The sequence below is a fragment of the Carcharodon carcharias genome, chromosome 2, assembly GCF_017639515.1.
Source record: "Carcharodon carcharias isolate sCarCar2 chromosome 2, sCarCar2.pri, whole genome shotgun sequence".
NCBI classification, from domain to species: Eukaryota; Metazoa; Chordata; class Chondrichthyes; order Lamniformes; family Lamnidae; genus Carcharodon; species Carcharodon carcharias.
In genome coordinates, this window is record NC_054468.1 from 7738421 (window position 1) to 7760595 (window position 22175).

At 42.1% G+C, this 22175-nt stretch overlaps 1 protein-coding gene across 1 annotated transcript in view; it reads left to right on the forward strand.

Moving 5' to 3' along the window:
• The window catches only part of LOC121272872 (deleted in malignant brain tumors 1 protein-like), a 35787-nt gene that overhangs the window by 11538 nt on the left and 2074 nt on the right, over nt 1-22175 (forward strand). Inside the window, exons 4-8 of the mRNA XM_041179711.1 lie at nt 3505-3624; nt 6563-6751; nt 15940-16257; nt 19221-19535; nt 20677-20988. Coding sequence (XP_041035645.1) covers nt 3505-3624; nt 6563-6751; nt 15940-16257; nt 19221-19535; nt 20677-20988 — 1254 coding nt within the window. The remainder of the gene's footprint in view (nt 1-3504; nt 3625-6562; nt 6752-15939; nt 16258-19220; nt 19536-20676; nt 20989-22175) is intronic.

The following is a 22175-nucleotide window of genomic DNA, read 5'->3' on the forward strand; positions in this document are numbered from 1 at the left end:
TTTTTGTCTCTCTCATACACTTTATATATCTAAAAAATACTGTTGCAATCTTCTTTTTTATTTTTTCTGGTTTACACTCATATTTAATCTTCTCCCTCCTTATTTCTTTTTTAGTTGTCCTCTGTTGTTTTTGTAGGCTTCCCAATCCCCTGGTTCCCCGCTGCTCTTCGCCACATTGTCCGCTTTCTCTTTAGCTTTTATGCGGTCCCTGACTTCCCTTGTCCTCACTTTTCACCTTACCAGCCTCCACATGCAAATATGCATCCTCCACCAACTCCAGCATGTTGCCACCATCAAACACATCTTTGCTTCACCCTTCCCCGGTGGCATTCCGCTGGGGGCCATTCCCTCCCAGACACTCTGGCCCACTCCTCCATCGCCCCCTACACCACAATCACCTCTCATGGCACCTTCTCCTGCACTCAGAGAAGGTGCAACACCTGCCCCTTTATTTCCCCCCTCCTCATTACCTAAAGGCCCAAAATTCCTTTCAAGTGAAGTAGTACTTCACTTGCAGTTCTCTCAATTTAGTCTACTGCATTCGCTGCTCGCAATGCTCTCTCCTCTACATTGGAGATACCAAATACAGACTGGGAGACTGCATTGTGGAACCACTTTGGTCTGTCTGCAAGCATGACCCAGACCACCCTGTAGCTTGCGATTTAACACACCACCCTACTCTGATGCCCGCATGTTTGCCCTTAGGCTTCTGAAAAGTTCCCGTGACGCTCAGCGCAAACTGGAGGAATGGCACCTCATCTTCTGACTAGGCACTTTACAGCCTGCCGGACTTCATATTCAGTTCAGGAACTTGATATCATGAACTCTCTCCTCCGTCCCCACACCTTTTTCTGTTCCCCCGTTCTCTAATTATTTATGTTTTTTAAATATATTTTTCTTTTCTCACCGATTTCCATTATATTTCAATGTATTCCCATTCATTGTTTCATCACCAGCTTTTAGGTTATTTTGATCCCTTCCCCCCAAACCACCTCCACGAGGGGTATCTGTCACTTGCCTGCTCTGCTTTCAACCCTTAATGTCACCGTTAGCACAATTCCTAGTTAATATCAACATCATCAACATGCCTTTGTCATTTTGTCCATATCATCTTTGACAATCTCTTCATTGCCTCCACATATCACTGGCCCTCTATCCAGCTCTACCTGTGCCACCCCCCTGTCCCAACCCCCTCAACCAGCTTATATTTCACCTCAATTTTTCATTCTTGAAACCTCAACAGTATTCTTATCCACATACACTGTCAGACCTGCTGAGTTTTTCCGAATATTTTCACATTTATTTTTGTTTCAACAAAAAGTTAGCATGAAGGTGCAGCAAGTATTTAAGAAGGCAAGTAAAATTTTGTCCTATATCTCTAGGGTTTACAGCTATATAGAGCACTGGGAAGGCCACACGTGGAGTACTGTGTATAGTTCTGTTCCCCGTATATAAGAAATAATATACCAGCATTGGAGACAGAACCTAAGAGATTCACTAGGCTGATTCCTGGCAGGAAGGGAGCGACTTATCAATCATGGCCAAACAGGTTATGCATTTATTCATTTGAGTTCAGAAGAATGAGGGGTCATCTTATTGAAATGTACAAGATTCTGGGGGACATTGACAAGATGTTGGGAAGATGTTTCCACTAGTGGGGGAGTCTCGGACTAGTGGAATTAGCTACAAAATAAGGTGGCACTCATTTATAAGTGAGATGTGAAAGAATTTCTTCTCTCAGAGGATAGTGAAATTCTGGAATTCTCTACCACAGAGATATGTGGAGGCTAGATCACTGAAATTATGAGGAGGCAGATAGCTTTTTGAAAATTCTGGGTGTTGGGGTATATGGCACCCTGTGCAATAGCAGAAATGAGGCCTGGCAGATGAGCCATTGTTGAATGGTGGAGCAGGCTTGAGGGGCCGAATTTCCTACTCTTGCTCTTATTTCTTATGTTGTTACATCCTTGTGAACCTGGGTAATTACATGCATTTCCAGCTGAATGACAGTGGCGAGGAGTTGAATGAGGATCATAAGATGAATGGTGTCAAAGTCTGAAGACCGTCCAAGAGGAATCTAGAGGGATAATTTACCTTTGTCACAGTCGATAGGTTGTAATTTATGACTTGAATGGGAGCTGTTTTGGTGCTCTGGCAGTGACTCGAACTGATTGGACGGATATAAACATGGAGTTCAGCAAAAGATGGGCATCGAGTTGGGAGGGGATTACATGTGCCTTAACGTTGGAGATGAAAGGAAGTTGGAGATGAGATGATAGTTGGCCAGGGCCATGGTGTTATTGATTTCTTTTAGGATAGGGCAGATGATGGGAGATTTAAAGTTGAGACAACAACACATGGAGGGCGAATAGTGATAACAATAGTGGTTAGTTTAGAGACTAAGAGGGGAAGTTTGGTGGTCAATTGTTTAGTTGGAATAGGGTTGAGAGAATTGAAAATGGATCTCTTGGTCACGATGAACTTCAAAGGGGCAATAGCAGAGATTTGAGAACAAAATTGAGAAAGTTGAGAGTTCGTGAATAGAGTAGAGGAGAATTTAAAAGATGTAAAGCCCAGGAACGAATAGAAAGGAAGACGTGGCAAAGGCAATGGCGTAGTGGTATTGTCACTCGACTAATATTTCAGAGACCCCGCATAAGTCTCTGGGGACCCAAATAGGAATCCCACTATGGCAGATGGCGGAGCATGAATTCAGTAAAAATCCTGGAATTAAATGCTGATGAGAACCATGAAACCATTGCCAATTGTCAATAAAACCTACCTAGTACACTGATGTCCTCTTGGGGAGGGAAACTGTCGTCCTTACCTGGTCAGGCCTACATGTGACTCCAGGCCCACAGCAATGTGGTTGATTCTTAAATGCTCTCTGAACAAGGGGAATTAGGGATAGGCAATAAGTGCCGGTCTAGCGACGCCCACACCCCATGAATGAAAAATGTTTAAAAAGGCAACTGGACGAATTGCATCTGTGTTAATGAGGGTGGAAGAAACCGATGGGTGGGGGAGTGTGGGGGGGGGGGTGGGGGGGCGGTGCGGTGTGCGTCAGGATCGTGGTCGTGGGAGGGAGTATTTTAGTGGCGATATTCATGAATGCAGCTTGTTGCAAACTGTCATATTTGCATTCCAGAATGACCCTGGAATATTGAACAATTTTTGCAGATACGCACAGGGCTTGGTGGCGTTTTACATAGCCTAGCAATATCTGATGGTGGTTGGCAAACCTGTTTTCCATGACCTCTATTCAAGTATAAACCACTTGAACTTAGGGGAGTGGAGATGACGGCCCTGCCGCGTGAAACTGTCAGAACGAGAGATATCATATTTGTTCTATTTGCACGTAGGGAGCCTAACATGAAGGTGCGTGGCTGCCATTCAGGAAATCAATAGCTGCAGAAATGCTGCAGGGAATTGATGGCCAAAGGTATGTAGTTGGCATTTTGAAATTGCTGTTGTTAATGAATTGGGTTAACGCTTGCTTTGCAGGAATCGATACGCAAGCAGGTAGAGTTGGGGTGTTGAATGGGAGGTGGGTGCAGAGTGATACAAATAAGCGAAGGAAGAAGGCTTCAGCTATTATCGATATGAAGGGGCTAGCAAGACTACGTGAGATGTTGAGGCCAAGGGTGTGGTCGTCAATATGGCTTTGGGAGCTTATATGGAGGGAGCGATTTAGAGAGTATAAGAGTGCAACGATCTCAGAGGAGAGAAGCGGGCAGCATGATGAGTTGAGATGGAGTTCGAAATCAACGAGCATGAAAAGCCAAAACAGAAAATATTGGATATTCTAATTAGCCAAGAAGAACATGCAGAGTGAGAGCCGGAATTATCATTTCACTGCGATTAACTTTCATCGGGATTTACGCACAGTTACTTCCTGGGTGGCAAGGAGCAGTATTTTTCTTTCGTTCAGAGACTGAAGAAAGCAGTTGCCTCACTAAGGAAATGTTTATTGTACTTTGTAGGGCTGTTTAAAACAATGGGTTTTGGGTGAGCGGAACATGCTCAGATGTTCAGAAAGAGAACGTGTCAGTTGGGTGGGGGTTTCTGACAAGTTGTAGTTTGGCGATAAAAATCATGCCAGCATTGTAACTGCTTTGACAGGGAAAACAGGGAAGTTATAACCAGAACGTGGCACCCATGTGAATAGATATCCTGGATGGAGACATGTAGACATGTAGAGGGGTGTTAAGAACAGAGGTGACAGGATCACCAATGGAAGGAGTGATTTAGACAGTAAGGATGTTGGTAAGATTAGCCCCCAGACAGTTCCATGAACGGGAATGGCAATGAGGTTTTGATGTGGAGCAATTCGAACTTCAGGAATTCAGAAAATCTACATCACGTCAGTGATTTTAGATTATGTGGCATCAATCGGCTTGTCAGTTTCGATTGTACAAGCTGTGTACGCCGGTCTGGGCGCCGTTTATAGAAAAAAAAATCGCCGCATGTGTTATGGCGGAAGTTGCCGGCTGTTGTGTGCGCCCCCGCGAAACAGTACCGGATCTCCGACATGCGGCATCTAGCGGTTCTTCCGAACAAAATGTGAAACGAAAATTATGTAATTCTTCTTCCGGCCAAAATATATTTAGCTAGAAAATATTTATGCAATTTATTGCCGTGCCAGTTGAGCATGCCTTCTATTGTTCACATTTTTTGAATTCGGCCACTCAACAGCAGATCATATGACAGCCCAATGTCATCGCTATTGCCAGGTTATCGGATTGAAGGCAATAAAAATCTAGGTTTAATCTCCGCTTGAATGCAGAATGAAGGCATCTGCAATGACTAGATGGTAGTCCATCTGGGGTAAAATTCCTTTGGTTTCACATCCTCAGCCAAGGATTTTGTCTGCCTTATTGTCAATTGAACTCCAATGAGCAGCAAGCTTGCTCACCGTGATCGACATGGCGAGAATGGCCTCCGGTTTGCTCCTCCAGTACATTTACATTCTCATCATTAAGATGTATTTGCTTGTCGTATTCGTAGCTCTAAACCAGATTTCCCTCTGCTGCACCTTTACGTTATATGTTAGTTCTAACTTCCATCCTGTGTCAATTGCTTGCACTGTTGCTGCCCTTATATTAATAGCTAAACGTGCTCTAAATTTATTTGCTGCAAAGATATCTTTTAAAAGATGCGATTTGCAACAGGATTGATATGAGTTCTGCTGTGTAGATAAATTTGAACATGAGACATGGGGGCCTCAATTTTCTGGCCTCGATAGCGTTGAGGCAAGGGAGGAGGTAAACACGAGGCTAGACGGCATTCACTTTTCCCGGCCCCATTCCCGTGGGCGGGCATTATGGAGGGGTTATTGCCGGCATGGCTGTCCGCCCAGATATCTATGCCTTAAAGCCGTAAATTTGGTAAGTCAGAACATGATAAAGGTTGACTTCTTTCAAAATGCCGATCATGTTCGTATTTAGCATTTAACTTAATTGTAATGGTAAATTGTAGTTTCTCTCAGTTAGTCAGTTATAACAAAGGCCAGTGCCCAGAGGCAACATTAGGTAACCATTTAGAACTTGTTGGCTCGACAGCAGAGGTTGACATATCTCACTGGAATCTGAGCTGGTATAAATGCGGGTGAATTATGTTGCAAAAATTTTAGTTGGAGCCTGATTGCGGTAAGGCTGAGTGCTTAAATTGGGGAAGTTGATAGGGAGGCGTGGGGGCGTGGGGAGGGGTGGGGGGGGCGCGGGGTGAGGTGGCGGGGGGGGGGGGGGGGGCGGGGGGTTGGTGCGGTGGTTAAGGCTTTATCGTTTTCTAAAATCTATTCGTTTCCATTTTGCATCTCACTCAGCTGTAATAGTAAATTGTAATTGATTTTGGTCTTAGTCAGTGTTAGAAAAGGTCCTGACATAGAGACACTTGGGGGGCAATCAATCAGATAATCAGTTGGAAGAGTTTCCCCAGCCAACATGGACTGACTCAACACCAGGGAAGGCAGTGGCATAGTGATATTATCACTGGACTGGTATTTCAGAGATCCAGGGGAATGGTCACGGCAGTTGGTTTTAATTGAATTCATTTAAAATCATTGTCGATTGTCGTAAAAACCCATTGGGCTCACTAATGTCCTTTTGGAAAGCGAACCTGCTGATCTTATCTGCTCTGGCCTATATGTGATTCCAGACCCACAGCAATGTGGCAGACTCCTAAATGCATTCTGAACAAGGGCAATAAGGGATGGGCTTATCCCATGAACGAATATAAAGAAAATGTTATTGGAAGACAAGCTACTGGCATTAATTCAGGAGGTTTGGCAAGTGCATAAAGAAAGTTGCACAATGGTGCAGCTGCAGACGGACTGCAACCAGACCGAATGCTACAATCTGGAAATTTGGTAATGGAGAAAATTTATTGCAGTGAGGGCGGAGGTGCTGTTCTGGCATCTTAGGAAAACGGAGACTTCGAAGAGAGGGTGCCCTGAGACAGTGGGCCATCAGAGCTGAAACCCAGAGTCATTAAGGAGGCCAGTTAGCTTCGTGTCTGGTTATAAGGAAAATATTAGTGGCTATTATTAATGATGTTACAACAGGAACCTGGCAGACTCAACATGGTTTTGTGATTAAGAACTCATATTCAACCAATGCATTGGAGTTCTTTGAAACGGTCACATGTGCTGTGGATAAAGGGCAACTAGTGGATGTACTGAACTTAGTTTTCGAGAAATTATTTGAAAAACGTCCTACGCCAAAGGTTATTGAGGAAGATAAAAGTTCATGGTGTAGGTGTTAGCATATTGGTATGGATATCATGGTGTAGGTGTTAGCATATTGGTATGGATATACGATTGGATAGCTGAGAGGAAACAGAGGATAGCGATAAATGAGTATGAGTCATTTTCTGGTTGGTGGGATATTCTGAGTGGTGTGCCACACGGATCGATGCTGGAGCTTTAACTTTTTATGTTTTATGTAAACGACTTGGATAAGGGACAGGTAGCATGGTTGCTAAATTTGCTGATGACACAAAGGCAAGTGGGAAAGTAAGTTGTGAAGTGGACAGGAGGCTGCTACAAGGTGATACTGATAGGTTAATTGTGTGGACAAAGATCTGGTAAATGGCTTATAATGTGGGTATGTGTGACATTGCCATTTTGGCAAAAGGACTAATTCAAAGCATATTGGCTAAATGGTGAGAGATTTCAGAGCTCTGAGATGCAGAAGGATCTGTGTGCCCAGTGCATAATTCACAGAACGCTAGTACATTGGCACAGCAGTTAAATAGGAAAGCCAATAGAAATTTGTTCTTTATTGTGAGGGGAATTGCGTGCTAAATTAGGAAAATCATGCTTCAACTGGACAGGGCACTGGTGGGACTACATCTGGATTACTGTGCACAGTATTGATATCCTTATTTATGCAAATATGTAAATGTGTTAGAAGATGTTCAGAGAATGTTTACTAGTATAATACCAGGAATGGGTGGATTGTCTTACGATAAAACGTCTGAACTGTAATTTCGAGGAGTAGGAGCTGACTTGATGGATGCCTTTGAGATCCTGAGGGGTCTTGTAAGAGTGGATGTGCAAAGGATGTCTAGTTTTCTGGTGGATTCTAGAGCTAGCGATCACACTTGAAAAATAAGGGGTCACTCATTTCAGACAGAGTTGAGGTGACATTTTTGTCTTAACATGTGGTGAGTCTTTAGAATTCTCTTCCTGAAAAGGCAGTAGAGTGGGGTCTATGTATAGTTTTGGGGCAGAACTAGATAGGTTTTTGATTAACAATGCGGTGAGTGGTTTATCAGGTTTAGGCAGGAGGTTATAATCACATCATCTATGAACATATTGAATGGTTGGGCAGGCTTGAATGGTTAAGTAGTCTATTCCTGCTCCACGTTTATATGTTCGAATGTAATTGAGGGAATTGATGAACTTTAATTTCTTCCCCCTATAATTAGGGGCAGTGGTTAAACCTGCTAGTGTTGAGATATAAGTGTTATATTAAATTTATAGCAGAACTCTTTAAACTCCATAATATCACTTCGGATAAGCATTCGGTGTTATTCTGAATTTGAAAACTAATGAGAAAAATGTAAAAAGAATGAAGATGGCAGGTTAGATTTTGTGTTGCAGGAACAGCATGTGGGAGCTTGTGGATACATTTGTTATCCACTGTTACAATATGAGCAGCAAGTGTCGGTTGCTAGAAGATTCTCGGCACTGAGTCGAGGAGCTAATTCCCATCTTCAGACATTGCAATGTATCGAGGAACTGATATTTTACCTGCACACTTTGTTCCAGGATGCAGTCACATCTCTTAAGCTAGGTACTTCAGATTTGGTTTGTGTTCAGGGAGAGGAGTGTCTAAGAATGAAAGAAGCAGTGCCAGGTATCAAAAACGTAGCAAGGCAGGATACTTAGAACTTCTAATTGGAGAACAGGTTGAGGTTCATGCAGCAAGTATGGACGAGAGCAGTAGATGCAGAGGGAATAAGCAAACTGGACACAGTAACCTTGTGCAATGGGATTTTAAAGTGTAGGGAGCAAAAGAATGTAGTTTTTGTAGTAGACAGTATAATTAGTGCATTGTCATTGTTCACGGCAGCCAAAGTCCCAAAGACTGTGTTGCCTGCCTGGTGCTATGATTGAGGTAATCTCTTCAAGGCTGCAGAATAACTTGGAGTCAGAGCAGAAGGCTCCTGCTTTCCTGGTCCACAAGGGTACCAACGATATAGGGAGGACTAAGAAAGAAGTTTTGCTGAGGGACCATGAGCAGCAAGAAACTGAATGGAAAAAAAAATACAGAAACACAAAAATAGTCATGAGCAAATTGGCACAGCTAAATAAGATCAGATAGTAAAATGCATGGCAAAACGTTTGCTGTGGAAGAAATGGATTTTGGTTCATGGCGCACATGGACCAATACCGAGGATAGTAGGAGATGCACCTTTGGGGCTGTCGTCATCTGAACCATGTTGGGACAACTGTACTGGCAATTTGTATAGCCAGGGCTGTAGGAAGAGCGAGAACCTTAGTAGTAGGCGTGTTTTTCAAATCATTTACGAGATGTGGGCGTCGCTGGCTAGGCCAGCATTAATTTCCCATCACTAATTGCCCATGAGGAGGCGGTGGTGAGCTGCGTTATTGAGCCACTGCAGTCCATGTGGCGTAGACCTACCCACAGTGCTGCTAGGGACTGAATTCCAGGATTTTGACCCAGCAACATTGATGGAACGGCCATACATGTCCATGTTAAGAAGGTGAGTGTTTGGTGGGGAACTTCCATGTGGTGGTGTCCCCATGAAATTGCTGCCCTCATCCTTTCAGGTAGTAGCAGTCTTCTGTTTGAAAAGCGCTGTCTGAGAAGCCTTGGTGAATTTCTGCAGTTTCAAGTAAAGGTTTCAAGTGTTTTGTCATTACATAGCAAATAAATATACACACACAGCTATCTGCTTCTTAACTCCAACTTCCTGAGTGAAAATCAGATGGGTCCTTAAACCGTTATTCTCCATCAGAGGGCAATACATCGGTCATTTAGCACACCCTACTGTCAGGTTAAATATAACAATTCTTTTTAAAGAAAGTGTCCTTTTCGAAAAAGCATAAAGATTAAACACAAACTTCACAATGGTGCACACTGCTGCCACTGTTCATCAGTGGTGGAGTGAATGAATGTTTGTGGATGGGGTGCTAATCAAGCGAGCTGTTCTTACTTGCGTGGTGTGAAGTTTCTTGGGACTTGTTGAGCTGTATTCCTCCAAGCCAACAGAGAATATTCCATCATATTCCTGGCTTGTGCCTTGTAAATGGGGCATCAGGAGATGCGATGCACTCAACAGGATTCCTAGACTCCGAATTGCACTTGTAGTCACAGTATATAACTGGCTAGTCCAGTTCAGTTTCTGATCAATGAGGGGTGATAAGGTTGGCAATCCAAGAAATGATAACCCAGCTGACGATACAATCATAACAGTGAACCAGGAAATGAGGTTTGAGGAGGGTAAATTGATTTAAACAAAACGAAAGAAAGTCTCCTAAGTTGAATCTTGCAGCAATCAAAGCAAGATCGATGAATTGGTAACACAAATAAAAGAAAATGAATAAAAATCATGAGTTGTGACAGAGACATGGTTGCAAGTGACGACGCCTGGGACCTAAATATGCAAGGATTTTTGAAATTTCTGTAGCCAGAAATCAATGAAAGGAAGTAGGGTAGCTCTGTTAATCAAGGATGGATTCATTACAGTCGTGAGAACTAAACTCTGTTTAGAGGATTAACATTTAGGATGGAGTATGGGTGGCGATTAGAAACATCAAAGGAAAGAAGGCATCGTTGATTGTGGTTTCCAGGCTCCCTGTCGGAAGGTACACTCTATGACAGACCTATTAGCATGAAATAGTGAGGTGCATTTAAGAAAGTTTTTTCTTGAATTCTTGCATGGGATGTGAGTGTTTCTGTTAAGGTCTGCATTTGTCGCCCATCCCGATTTGCCCTTGAACTGCGTACCTTCCCAGGCCATGTCAGTGAGAAAGGACGGCTGATTTCTGTTTCAAAAACAACATTAGTGAGACATAACAGTTTTTTTTTACAACAATTAACGATAGCCACCATCACTGAGACGAGCTTTATATTTCAGATTTATTGCTTGAATTTTTTTCCACCAGCTGCTGTGGTGATATTTGAAGACATATCTGCAGGACCTTAGACAGCTCATCTGGATGCCTTATCTAGTAACATCAGCATTATGCAGGCATCTGCCCGATATGACCTCAACTTCAACATTTATAGGCGATTTTAATCTTCAAATAGTTCGGGAGATTTAAATTGGCAAAGGCAGCTTTGAGAATGAATTCATGCGGTACATTGTGGATAACATCTTCGAACATCTCATTCTGAAAACTATGATGAAACAAGCAATTTTTGAACTTACAATGTGGAATCAGACAGAAATAATAAATGACTTCATATTAGTGGATCTTGTAGTTAAGAATGATCAAAATGTGCCACAATTTCGCATTTGGTTTAAGTGTGAAGAACATGACTCTGAATTCCAAGGGTAGGGAGACAAATTTTGCTGACGTGAGATTGGAGAATAGGTTAACATTATGTTGCACGGGAAGCAGTGGCAGGCATTTGAGGAGATATTTCATAAGTCTCAACATAAATACATTCAATTTAGAAACAAAGACTGCAAGGAGGATGCAAAATCTTTTGCTAACTTAGGGATTTAAAAATGGTATGAAATTAAAAAAAAACACACAATTCAGCATATTTAGTAGTCGGTCAGAAGATTGGTTAAATATGGCACACCAGTTCTCAGAGGGCAAGGATGACAGAAAATATAATAATGAGTGAGAAATTGGAATATGAGAGAAAACTAACAAGAATGTAGGAGCAGGGCATTTAGGATGTAACAGTACAAGAGCCAAAGTCAACTTGATTTCAATAAAATGAAATTGTGTTCGACAATTGTATCATAATTTGATGAGGATGTAAGAAGAAGCGTTGATAAAAGTCAAGCAGTAAATGCAGTGTAATTAGATTTCCAAGAGGTATTTGAAAAGGTGCCACAAAAAAGGTTACTCCAAAACATAAGAGCTCATGATGTTGGGTGTGATATATTATATTGGAAAGTAGTTTGCATAACTAATGGGAGACAGGGAGCCGTGATAAATGGGCCATTTTCAAGTTGGCAAACTGCCCCTAATGGAGTTCCACAGGGATCAGTGTTGGGCCACGGCTAATGACCATCTATGTTAAGGACTTTGGTGAAGGGATCAACGGTATATATCCAAATATGTTGGTGATACGAATATATGTAAGAAAGCATGCTGTGAGGAGGATACAAAATATCTGCAAAGAAATGTGCAGATAACTGATGTCAGGGAAAAAACAATAGCAGATAGAGTGCAATGTGGGGAAATGTGATATACTCCACTTTGGAGGAATAATATAAAGAGGATTTTTTTTTTTAAGTGGAGATACACTGCAGTTCGAAATATTTCAGCACATAGCGATCTGGACATCATTGGACGTCAATTACAAAACGTTAGCATGCAGGTACATCACGCAAGTAGAAAGGCTAATGGAATGTCCGCCCGATTGCAATGCATGAAGTATTTCTACAGCTGTGAGATGGCAGCTGACGTGCTGTGAACAGCTTTGATCTACTTAAGGAATGCACTAGCATGCAGGCTGTTCAGACAAGGTTCACTATGCTGATTCCAAGGATGAAGGGTTTGTCTTCCTGGGAAATGTTGAGCAGGAGGATCTCCTTGGACTTTAGAAGAATGATAGGTGGTCCTATTGAAACAAAAACATTCTGAAGTGGGCTAATACTGTACATGAAGAAAATATATTTCCTGCCATTAGCTAACCTGTAACAAGGGGCACAATTCTAAAATAAGTGTCACCTTTTAAGTGGAGATGTGGAATTTGTTCTCTTTGAAGATCATTAGACTTTGGAATTCTCTTCCATGGAGAACACTGGCGGCTGGTTCATTGAGTATATTCATGGCTGAGTCAGACCGATTATGAGTGACAAGTGAGCCAAGTTTTGGGGGAAATGCAGAAAAGGGGAGTTAAGGACAAAACCAGATTAACCATGATCTTATCAAAAGTGGAATGGGCTCAAATGGCCGAATGCAATGCTTCTGCTACTATTATTTATAATTTTAGGGTGATATGAGGTAATGGACGTCATTGGCAATTTCCGTCTCAGGTGACTTTTTTGGTGAGGTGAGATGGCGTGGGGGCATAACACAACAGCCTGTAGACGAGCACCCAGCAGAGATATCAGGCATCCAGGATGGTTACGGTCCCCCCTTCCTTGCCTGGGCATGCATGTAGCCAGGGGCCCCTTTTAGAATAGCTCATCTTTTTCTCTTCAGGACAGCAGCGAGGCAAAGGCTGCTTTTACAAATACCTATTTTTAAGCAATGTTACTGAGAAGGAACCTCCATGTTGCAACACTCACTCATTTACTAAACATTTACTGTATGCCTCTGGTTTGCTCTCCAGTTTCATTAGTTCGCCCGAAACCCTTACATGGACACGAAACCTGTCTCATAACAATTATAGAATCATTGAATAGTTATAGCCCAGACAGAGGGCATTCATGCCCTTGTATCTCTTCAGGATATGGCAGGAGCAATGCATTTAGTTCTATTTTACTGTTGCCTCCCATAGCCCTACCTTTGTCATTTCAGATAACGCAAAAATTCCCTTTAGAATGCCTCAAATGCCCACCTCAGGCAGTGCATTGCAAATCGTGAACAAGACCTGCAGAGAAATGTTTTTCCTCATTTTGCCATTTCACCCTTTGCCATTGTAATCTGTTCCTTCTGCGTCCCTTCACCGGTGAGAACAATGTCTCATAATATACTCTGCCCCAATATATTATGATTCTGAACAACTATACCAAACCTCCTCCCAACCTTCTCTTCTGCAAGTGACAATCCACGTTTTTCCAATTAATCTAGGTAACTTAAGTTCCTCATCCATGGAATGATTCTCGTGACCCTTCTCTGAATCATTTCTAATGTTTTCACATCCTTCATAAAGGGTGGTGCCCAGAATTCGATGCCGTCTTACAGTTGAGTCCAAACCAGGTTTTCTGTAGGTTTATCGTATTGTTCTTGCTTTTATACTCCATGGCCATATTTATAACCCCAAGGATGCTGCGTGGTTTAGTATCCGCCCTCCCAGGGTAACTCACAGAAAAACGCAGTTTTCTCCATTCCTTCGCCAACTTTATAATTGTACCATTTTTCCTTGATTTTGCTGCAATTTACCTACCCACATGAACCACTTCACACTCCTCTGTCTAAATTTTATCTACCACTTGCCTGCCCATTCCACCAATCTATGTCATTTAATGTTTACACTATCGCCTTTACAGTCCACAATGCTGTCAAGTTTTGTGTCATCTGAAAATGTTCACATTGTACGGTACACTAAAGCCTAGGTCATTAATACATATCAGGAGGAACAGGGGTGGTAACTTCAAACCCTGGGGCCCTCTGGTATAAACCTCTCTCAAGTTGAAAAACTAAATCCCTACTACACTCAGTTGCCTTTCATTCAGCCTATTTCGCATCCATGTTGCTGCTGTACTATTTACTCCATGAACACAAGCTTTATTTACAAACCTGCTGTGCAACAATTTATCAAATGACCTTTGGAATTCCAGATACACCACTTTAACTGCATTAACCTCATCAATCCTCTATATCCCCTCGTCAAACAAATAATCAAATTATTAATTCTGATGTGTCCTTATAAATCTTGATGGCTCTCATTAATTAATGCATACTTGCCCAAAAGAGTATTATTTGTGTCCCGTGTTAACTGTTCAAAAAGGGCCCTCCCACTGAGGTTAGACCAACTGGCGAACAGATGCTGGGCTTAACTATATACACCATGTTTGTTCTGAAACATACAGCATTTGCATTTTCCAGTCCTCTGCTACCACTTCTGAGTTCAAGAAGGATTGGGAATTTACCGCCAGTCCTTGCTGAACTTAATTGGCCATGGCTCAGGAAAAAAAACATTGCTGAGGGTAATCTATGGGTCACACTAGCGGGAAAGATATAGAAGAATTGATTTTCATCAAAACTACAGAGAAATTCAAGAAGTATAGAGTGAGAAAATGGGCTCTTTAATTATCCGAAAATACACTAGGACATTAGGAGTGTAAAGGGCAGAGAGATGCGCACTTTCCAGCGCAGTGTTCAGGAGAATCTTCTCCAGCAGTATGTTTCCAGTTCATCAAGAAAGGAGCCACTGCTCGGCTATGGGGAAATGTGAATTTGTCCACTTTGGCTGAAAGAATTTCAAAACAGCATATAATCTGAATGGTGAGATTTTTCAGGACTCTATGGTGCTGTGAAATCTGGGTGCCCTGGTGCACGAATCACAGAAAGTTAGTATGGAGGTGTAGCAACTGTTTAGGAAGAAGAATGGATTTTTGGGGTTTATTGGAAAGCGAATAGAGTATAAAAATAGAGTTATCATGCTGCAGCTGTACAAGGCCTTAGTTGGACTGCATTTCGTGTATTGTGTATAGATTTTGTCTTCTTACTTGAGAATTTATAGAATTACATTGGAATCAGTTCAGAGGACGTTCCTTCTACTGATACCTTGGATGGAGGGTTTACCTGTTGGGCTTATATCCATTAGAGTTTAGCAACTTGAGAGGTGATCCTAATGAAACACATTAGATCCTTAGAAGACTAAGCAGGGTTGATGCTGTGAGGATGTTTCTCCCTGTGGGGTTCCGAAAACGAGAGGACACAATCCAAAAATTCATGACTGATGTGAATATTTGTATTGTCAGAAGTTCGACAATCTGTGGAATTCTCTTCCTCAGAGAACAGTGGAGACTGGATCATTGAATATATTCAAGGCTGAGTTAAAATTTTCATGAACAAGTAAGTCAAGTGTTTAGGGGTCAGCATGTGAAATTGGGACTGCACTATGATCAGCCTTGATCTTATGAATTGTCGGAGCATGCTCCTGCTACTATTTTTTATATCTGTTTTGTGTGGGGAATGTGGGGGCCAAGTGTACCATGGTATAGTAGGGGATTACTTGTGTGTGTGTGTGTGTGTGGTGTGTGTGCGGGGAGGAAGGGTGGAAGCTGTTATTGCATCATCAGGTTTATGTTTCCTATGGAAAAGGACAAGGAACAATTCCGAAAATGAGTAATAAATTGGTGAAAAGTCAACTGCAATCAACTGACAATAGATCTGGCCCAGATAAATTTTGTTCAATGATTTGTGAGCCATTAATGATGCTCCAGTAATAGATCCAACCAGTCACCGTTTCACTGAGGGCTAGTTTGAGACTCGGAAAAAGTCCTGGATTCTTGTTTCTCCTCTGAATCGAAAATGCAGCTATCAGTCTGCGCAATTGGCGCAATAGAGCTAAGGGAAATAATCTTAAATTGTATTTTGTTCCACAACAGCCAAGGGAACCGCGATGCTTGAGGATGGGGGCAGCCCCTGTGCTGGAAGAGCTCAAGCCTGTACCTTCAGTGTGTGTTACAGTATCTGCGGTCGAATGTGGGACATGAATGACGCTCGTGTGTTTTGCAAATACCTGGGCTGTGGCGACGCTGTATCTGCATCAGATGATTCTCAGTTTGGGGCTGGCGACCTGCCTGTTCTTGACTTTGAAGTTCACTGCGACGGCTCCGAGGACAACCCCTGGAATTGCGACTTTAATGTCTTGACACACACGAACTGTTCCACAGGAAGGAAAACAGCTGGTGTTGTTTGCTCAGGTAACTCTCCACCCTGTTACATTTTGGTAAAGGGGGAAGATGGCACCACTTCATGCGACCCCACTAAACTGCGCAATTTGAGCAAGAGGTATCGTGTTAAATTACTGCAAGTTATTGAACTCATTTTGAAGGCTCCAGAATCAGAAGTAAAATAGAAGGTTTGGAAGCGTTTCATAGACTTATAAATTATGTAGCCCCATCTACGTAGTGCCCTGGTGAACTGCTACCGTTTCGGATCCGAAGCATAAACTAGAGATGCAGGTTTTCTCTGGTTGGGAACAAAACTGAATGAATGTTGTCAGCGCAGTGACGCCGGCAGTGGGGAAGGACACATGGTTTTTATTTAATCTATTTTAACTTAATTTAATTTGAATTCAATAGAAATCTTGAATTAAAAGTTTAATAATGACCATGAAAATATAGCCGATTGTTGTAAAAATCCATGTGGTTCACGAATGGCCTTTAGGGAAGGAAATCTGCCGCCCTCAACTGGTCTGGCCTACGTGTGACTCCATACCCACAGCAATGTGGTTGACTCTTAAAAATGCCCCTTGAGCAAGGGCAATTAGAGATGGTCAATACATGCTGCCCAAGCCAGCGATGTCCACACTCTATGAATGAATAATCACCAACTTCAGCTGGGTTATATCTCCAGCAAAACGCATGAAATATAGGATATTAACTTCAATTGATGGACAGCGCGTATAGGTACACCAATGGAACACCCAGCCGTGGTTGATCGCTGATTTACACAATCATCTCCTTCATGGTCAATACGTACGGTCATTCACCTGATGTCACTTGTGCTTTGCCGGAAGTTAGTTCCTTGTTTCATTACCTGGTAATTCTGCTTCCGGGGCCATATTATTAGCAGCTTTTTGTCAGTGGCTGTTTGGCATTACCTGCCCCTCTCAGGGACAGGGTGCGGAGATAGGCCCCATGCTCACGTCAGCAGTAACGGAAATCGAACCAGTGCAGTTGTCCTATTCTGAATCAAACGCTATTCTTCAAGTCAACTAAGTTAACTGGCCCGCGTTTTCTAATTGCTTGCTGTCACATAATATATCACATAATACATTTCCGAGTAACGCCATACATTTGCGGAGAACACGTTTTTGCTAACTACCGATAGTACGAAATAACAGTTTATTTCCGATGTTCCAGTCGGAATAATGCAACTACAAAGCTCTATTTCATAATTCAGAATCGTACAAATGACTTCTATCAATTTTAAAAATATCTGAGTCCAGCGCTATAAAGAAAGGATTCAATTGTGACATGATGCCCTTTAATATAATTGCTGGAATTATTGCATCGCAGTGTTTAAGGAATGTCCGGGAAACGTGTTGTGGGACTGGAGTGGACGGGAAAATGATGTAATTAAAAAATGATTCTAATGGGTTTGGACACAAAATAACATTGATAAAAGCAACGATTTTTTTCTGTACTTCATTTAAAAAAAATAATGCTAAGATGCAGTTCGTCTACTGGTACCATTCAAACAGACTGGAAAATAGAAATGTTTCAAGATAAATCTGTTCAAAGATAAAAATTCTATGCTATCTCCATTTCAGAGCACAGAACAGACAATTCTAGGAGAGAAATGTTCTCGATTTAAGCTGTGTATTCAAGAAAATTATATTGGAAGTTTCATAACAATTGTTTTAAATCAACAGGACACAAAGAGCCGAGGCTGGTTGGCGGAGCGGACAGCTGCTCTGGGAGGTTGGAGATACTGTATGGAGACACCTGGGGGACTGTGTGTGATTCACATTGGGATTTCCAGGATGCTCGTGTGGTTTGCGCATCGCTGAAATGTGGGGAAGTGATATCAATAATCGGAGAGGCTTCTTTTGGCGAGGGCAGCGGTCCCATGTGGCAGGATGTCTATGATTGTCAGGGTAATGAGACCATTCTCTGGGACTGCCCCACTACATCAAGAAATCAGCACAACTGCACGCACAGACATGACGTCAGTGTCATTTGTTCCGGTAAATGTTTCATTCCTTCCTCAACCCTCGTTCTGGTGAACCGCATATAGCTTAAACTCCGCGCAAATGTTAATATCGATTCAATACTTTCCTTCTCCATACCTCCATGATCAATATGGAAAATATCGTTGATGCTCAGTATCAGACCCAGATTGTGGTTCCCTTTGCAATATAGGTGGATGGTCTGACGCTGTGGTATCGTGCGATTTATTTCTGTAAAAATAATTTATTCGTCCTTTTGTTGACGGAATCTATAATCTAAACCAGTTGCTGGAATGCCATTCCTACCTGAGAATAGACAATAAAGTAATACTGTTCCCAATTTCAAATACCAGCAAAATCTGGTGTTTAACAAAGGTAAATTTAAAGCCCTTGGATTTCATTCAACTTCGTTCATTGCCGCCAAAACAAGATTAGAACGATAAATTTCCTAAAGCCCACGCCAAGCCGTACAGACCCATTCCCAGTTGCCATTTTAGAGCCGCATTTGAAAAGGAAGACACATCACATTCTTTCTAATTTAACCTCGCCTATTCCAGGCCTTTCAGTCTAACGCATACTCCTGGTCAGGTAGGGGATTTTCCTTCACGCCACTCGGGCGAACAAAAATTCGAAGCTTTCCTTTCCCTGTTCACTTCTACCCAGGTTACGACGTCTTATAACCAGAATATTAAAGTCACCCTCCCCGTTGGAGTTTCATTCATTACGTTAGCTCTCAACAGACTCCTAGCAGCTGTTCCACAGTATCTCCTCTTTCACTGTGGCGCTACAGTGACGTGTTAATTGTCACAGCGATTTGTTTGGCGAAAACCAACTTGATCCACGTTGACTCGCTCGTTTTAGTGTTTCGCAATGATTTATTGGTTTTTCTTTGAATAATTCCATTTTTGCGCATTTGATACGTTGAAGAAGAAAAAGACTTTCCAATAGAATGTGAATCTGCTGAACAATATTCTTTGTTTCTCCATAAAGGACAGAAAGGACCGCGGTTAGTTGGTGGTAATGGCACCTGCTCAGGAAGAGTGGAGATTTTGCTGGGCAACACCTGGGGTACAGTTTGCGACGCCTCCTGGGATTTACAGGATGCGGCTGTAGTCTGCCACCAACTTGGATGTGGGGCTGCAATATCAGCGCGAGGAGATGCATTCTTCGGAGAGGGAAATGGTTCGATATGGAACGATATAAACGAATGTATCGGCAATGAATTGCGTTTGAGTGACTGCCCAGTGGCATCCTGGGGGCACCATCAGTGCACGCACAAAAATGATGCTGGTGTCATCTGTTCTGGTATGTTTGCCATTCGTTGTCAATTGTCAATTATTCTGGTACTTTTTATTATTATTTATTTGCATGCAGGAATTCTCGAGTGGAGGCGATATCACATCCTGCTTAACATGTAATATATTGCAATAAATTGGGAGGCAGTGGTGTGAGGGGCTTGAGACACCAGGCGGTCTGTGTTACTTCTTTCCCTTCCATTGATCGTAATTGTCAGAGGGGTTTAAATGCATTTATGTTAACATTGTGAGGAGCACGGATCAAGACCTGCACAATCTATCCCGACGGTGTACCGGATATGACATTGGATTAGAGTTGAGATCCCGAAAAAGTTGCTGAAACCTTGACTGTGACTCCCTTTCAAATGATATCCGTACCTCAATCCAAGGCGGATGTAACTACCTCTGTCCTTAAATCAGTCACAAGTAGCTGCGTACACTTCTATCCCGAAAGATCGTACACAACTTGATTGCAAGTGGGACTGTAGTGGGTGTGTATAGATCAGACCCAAAACGCAGCTGGAGTGCTGTGTAACATTCTGGAGATCACCACTAAGAAATGAAATATTGGCACAGATTCACCCCAACTTTAGCAGTTCTGCGACGGTTAAATTATGAGGATAGAATAAGAAAGACTTCTGTCCTCTTGCGTTTGGAATAGTTATTTGCTTGTGACTTTGGGATTGTGAAAGCAATTGGTAAAGCAGATAAAAATATTTCTGTCATGTTGATGGCGGAGTCCAGGAGAAAGGAATACTAAATTAAATTCAGGCCCAAGCATTTCAATAATTTCTACCACAATAAGGCAATATATGCTGGCCACATTCCATGAAAGAATAAAAAATGAGTATAGTCACATGACTTGTCGCTTCAAACTTCCGCTGTGTATTTTTCTCCCTCTCTTCTTGGATGCCTGCCCAATTCTTGTCCTCCTGATCGCAGCATTTCTTACGGACAATCCTGAAGCTTTCAGCTGGCCATTTTTCTCTCTTGCCTTACCGACTACATTCTAAAATTGCATCATATCGCATTTGTATTAACGCCGGGGCAGAGATTAATCGCACAAGAATATTAAATTCCATAATTTATGTTCACAGTATGAATTTGTGGAGCATTGAATGAACTTTCAATACCAAATTGCATTCTTACAGATGAACCTTGGCAGGTGCGACTGGTCAATGGAGAAAGTGTTTGTGATGGACGAGTGGAGGTTTATTACGGCGGTTTTTGGGGGAGAGTGATTGACACTGAGTGGAATTTCAATGATGCCGATGTGGTGTGCAGACAGCTGAACTGTGGCGCTGCAATAAATGTTTATAACAACTGGAAGTTTGGAAAAGGCGACGGCCCAGTGTGGATCAGCAATGTCAGATGCAATGGAAGTGAACACTTCCTGTGGAATTGTGGTATTACACAAGGGAAGCAATTATCCATCGCAGGCGACGTCGGCGTGGTTTGCTCTGGTAAGAATTACTTTTCTTAACGAACTAACATGCCCAGAATATCGTGGTTCAATTATATATTCATAAATAATTCACCGGTCTCCCTTCCAGCAATGGGATTCAGGCCCAGAAATATGAGCTTGTCAATGATAAATCCAAAAGGGAAATCGGAAGAAACTTATGTTCCCAGGAAGAGACTAGAACATGGGCTCGTGATCACACGAAGTAGTTGAGACAAACAGTACTGATTCATGAAAGGTGAAGGCTTTGCAATCTCTCCCAATTTAACGAGCGCACTGCTTTTCAAGTCTTCCCGTCAACATGGATAAATTAATATTTTCCAACGTTATATACATCGACCAATTTTTTGCGGACTCACTCATCATGTATTGTTCCGTTCTGGGCTTTTCCCCTCCTCGTCGCAACTCACTTCCTGCTACATTATTGTCATCAGAAAATTTAGTCAGCATACATTCGGCGCTTTCATAAAATTCAGCGATATAGATTAGAAATAGTTAATTCCCCAGCATTGATTCCTGTATCATTCCAGTAGATAACAATTGGGAATCCGAAAAAAAGAACAGTTTTTTGCTTAAACTTTGTGTCCTCTTAACTTGTCCTTTATTCATGTTAATATATTGCTCTATACACCATGAGTTCCTGTTTTGTATGCCAAGCTTTGATGTAGCAGCTTCTCAAATTCCCTTCGGGAATCCAACATTGAGCTGTTGGGCCGAAAGCCCTGGTTTTGTGCTGCAAATACCTCCAAAAACGTACGGATTATGAAGAGAAACATTGAAAAGAAAAGTTATACTTTCAGTGTACTTCAGACTTTTAATATACTGTGCGTCGTTGTCGCGTGAGACGGTATACAAGGCATTAAGCTCATTTTATATTACACTCAGAGCAGGGTAAAATCTTTGGGATCGTATTAATGTGAACACGTAAAGCTTATTGTATGCCCGTTATACATTATTATATTCTATACGGATTAATTTCGAAATACTCTGATGAAACACATATACATATGCCTGAGTAACAAATGCATGAGAACTTAGTAACTCTAAAAATCGGAGCATGAGTAGAGCATTCGACCCCTAGAGCCTGTTCTGCCAATCAATAAGGTCGTGTTTGATCTGAAAGTGACCTTAAAGCTACTTTCCTGCCTGTCCATCATAACCGCTGACTCACTTACCAATCGAAAATGT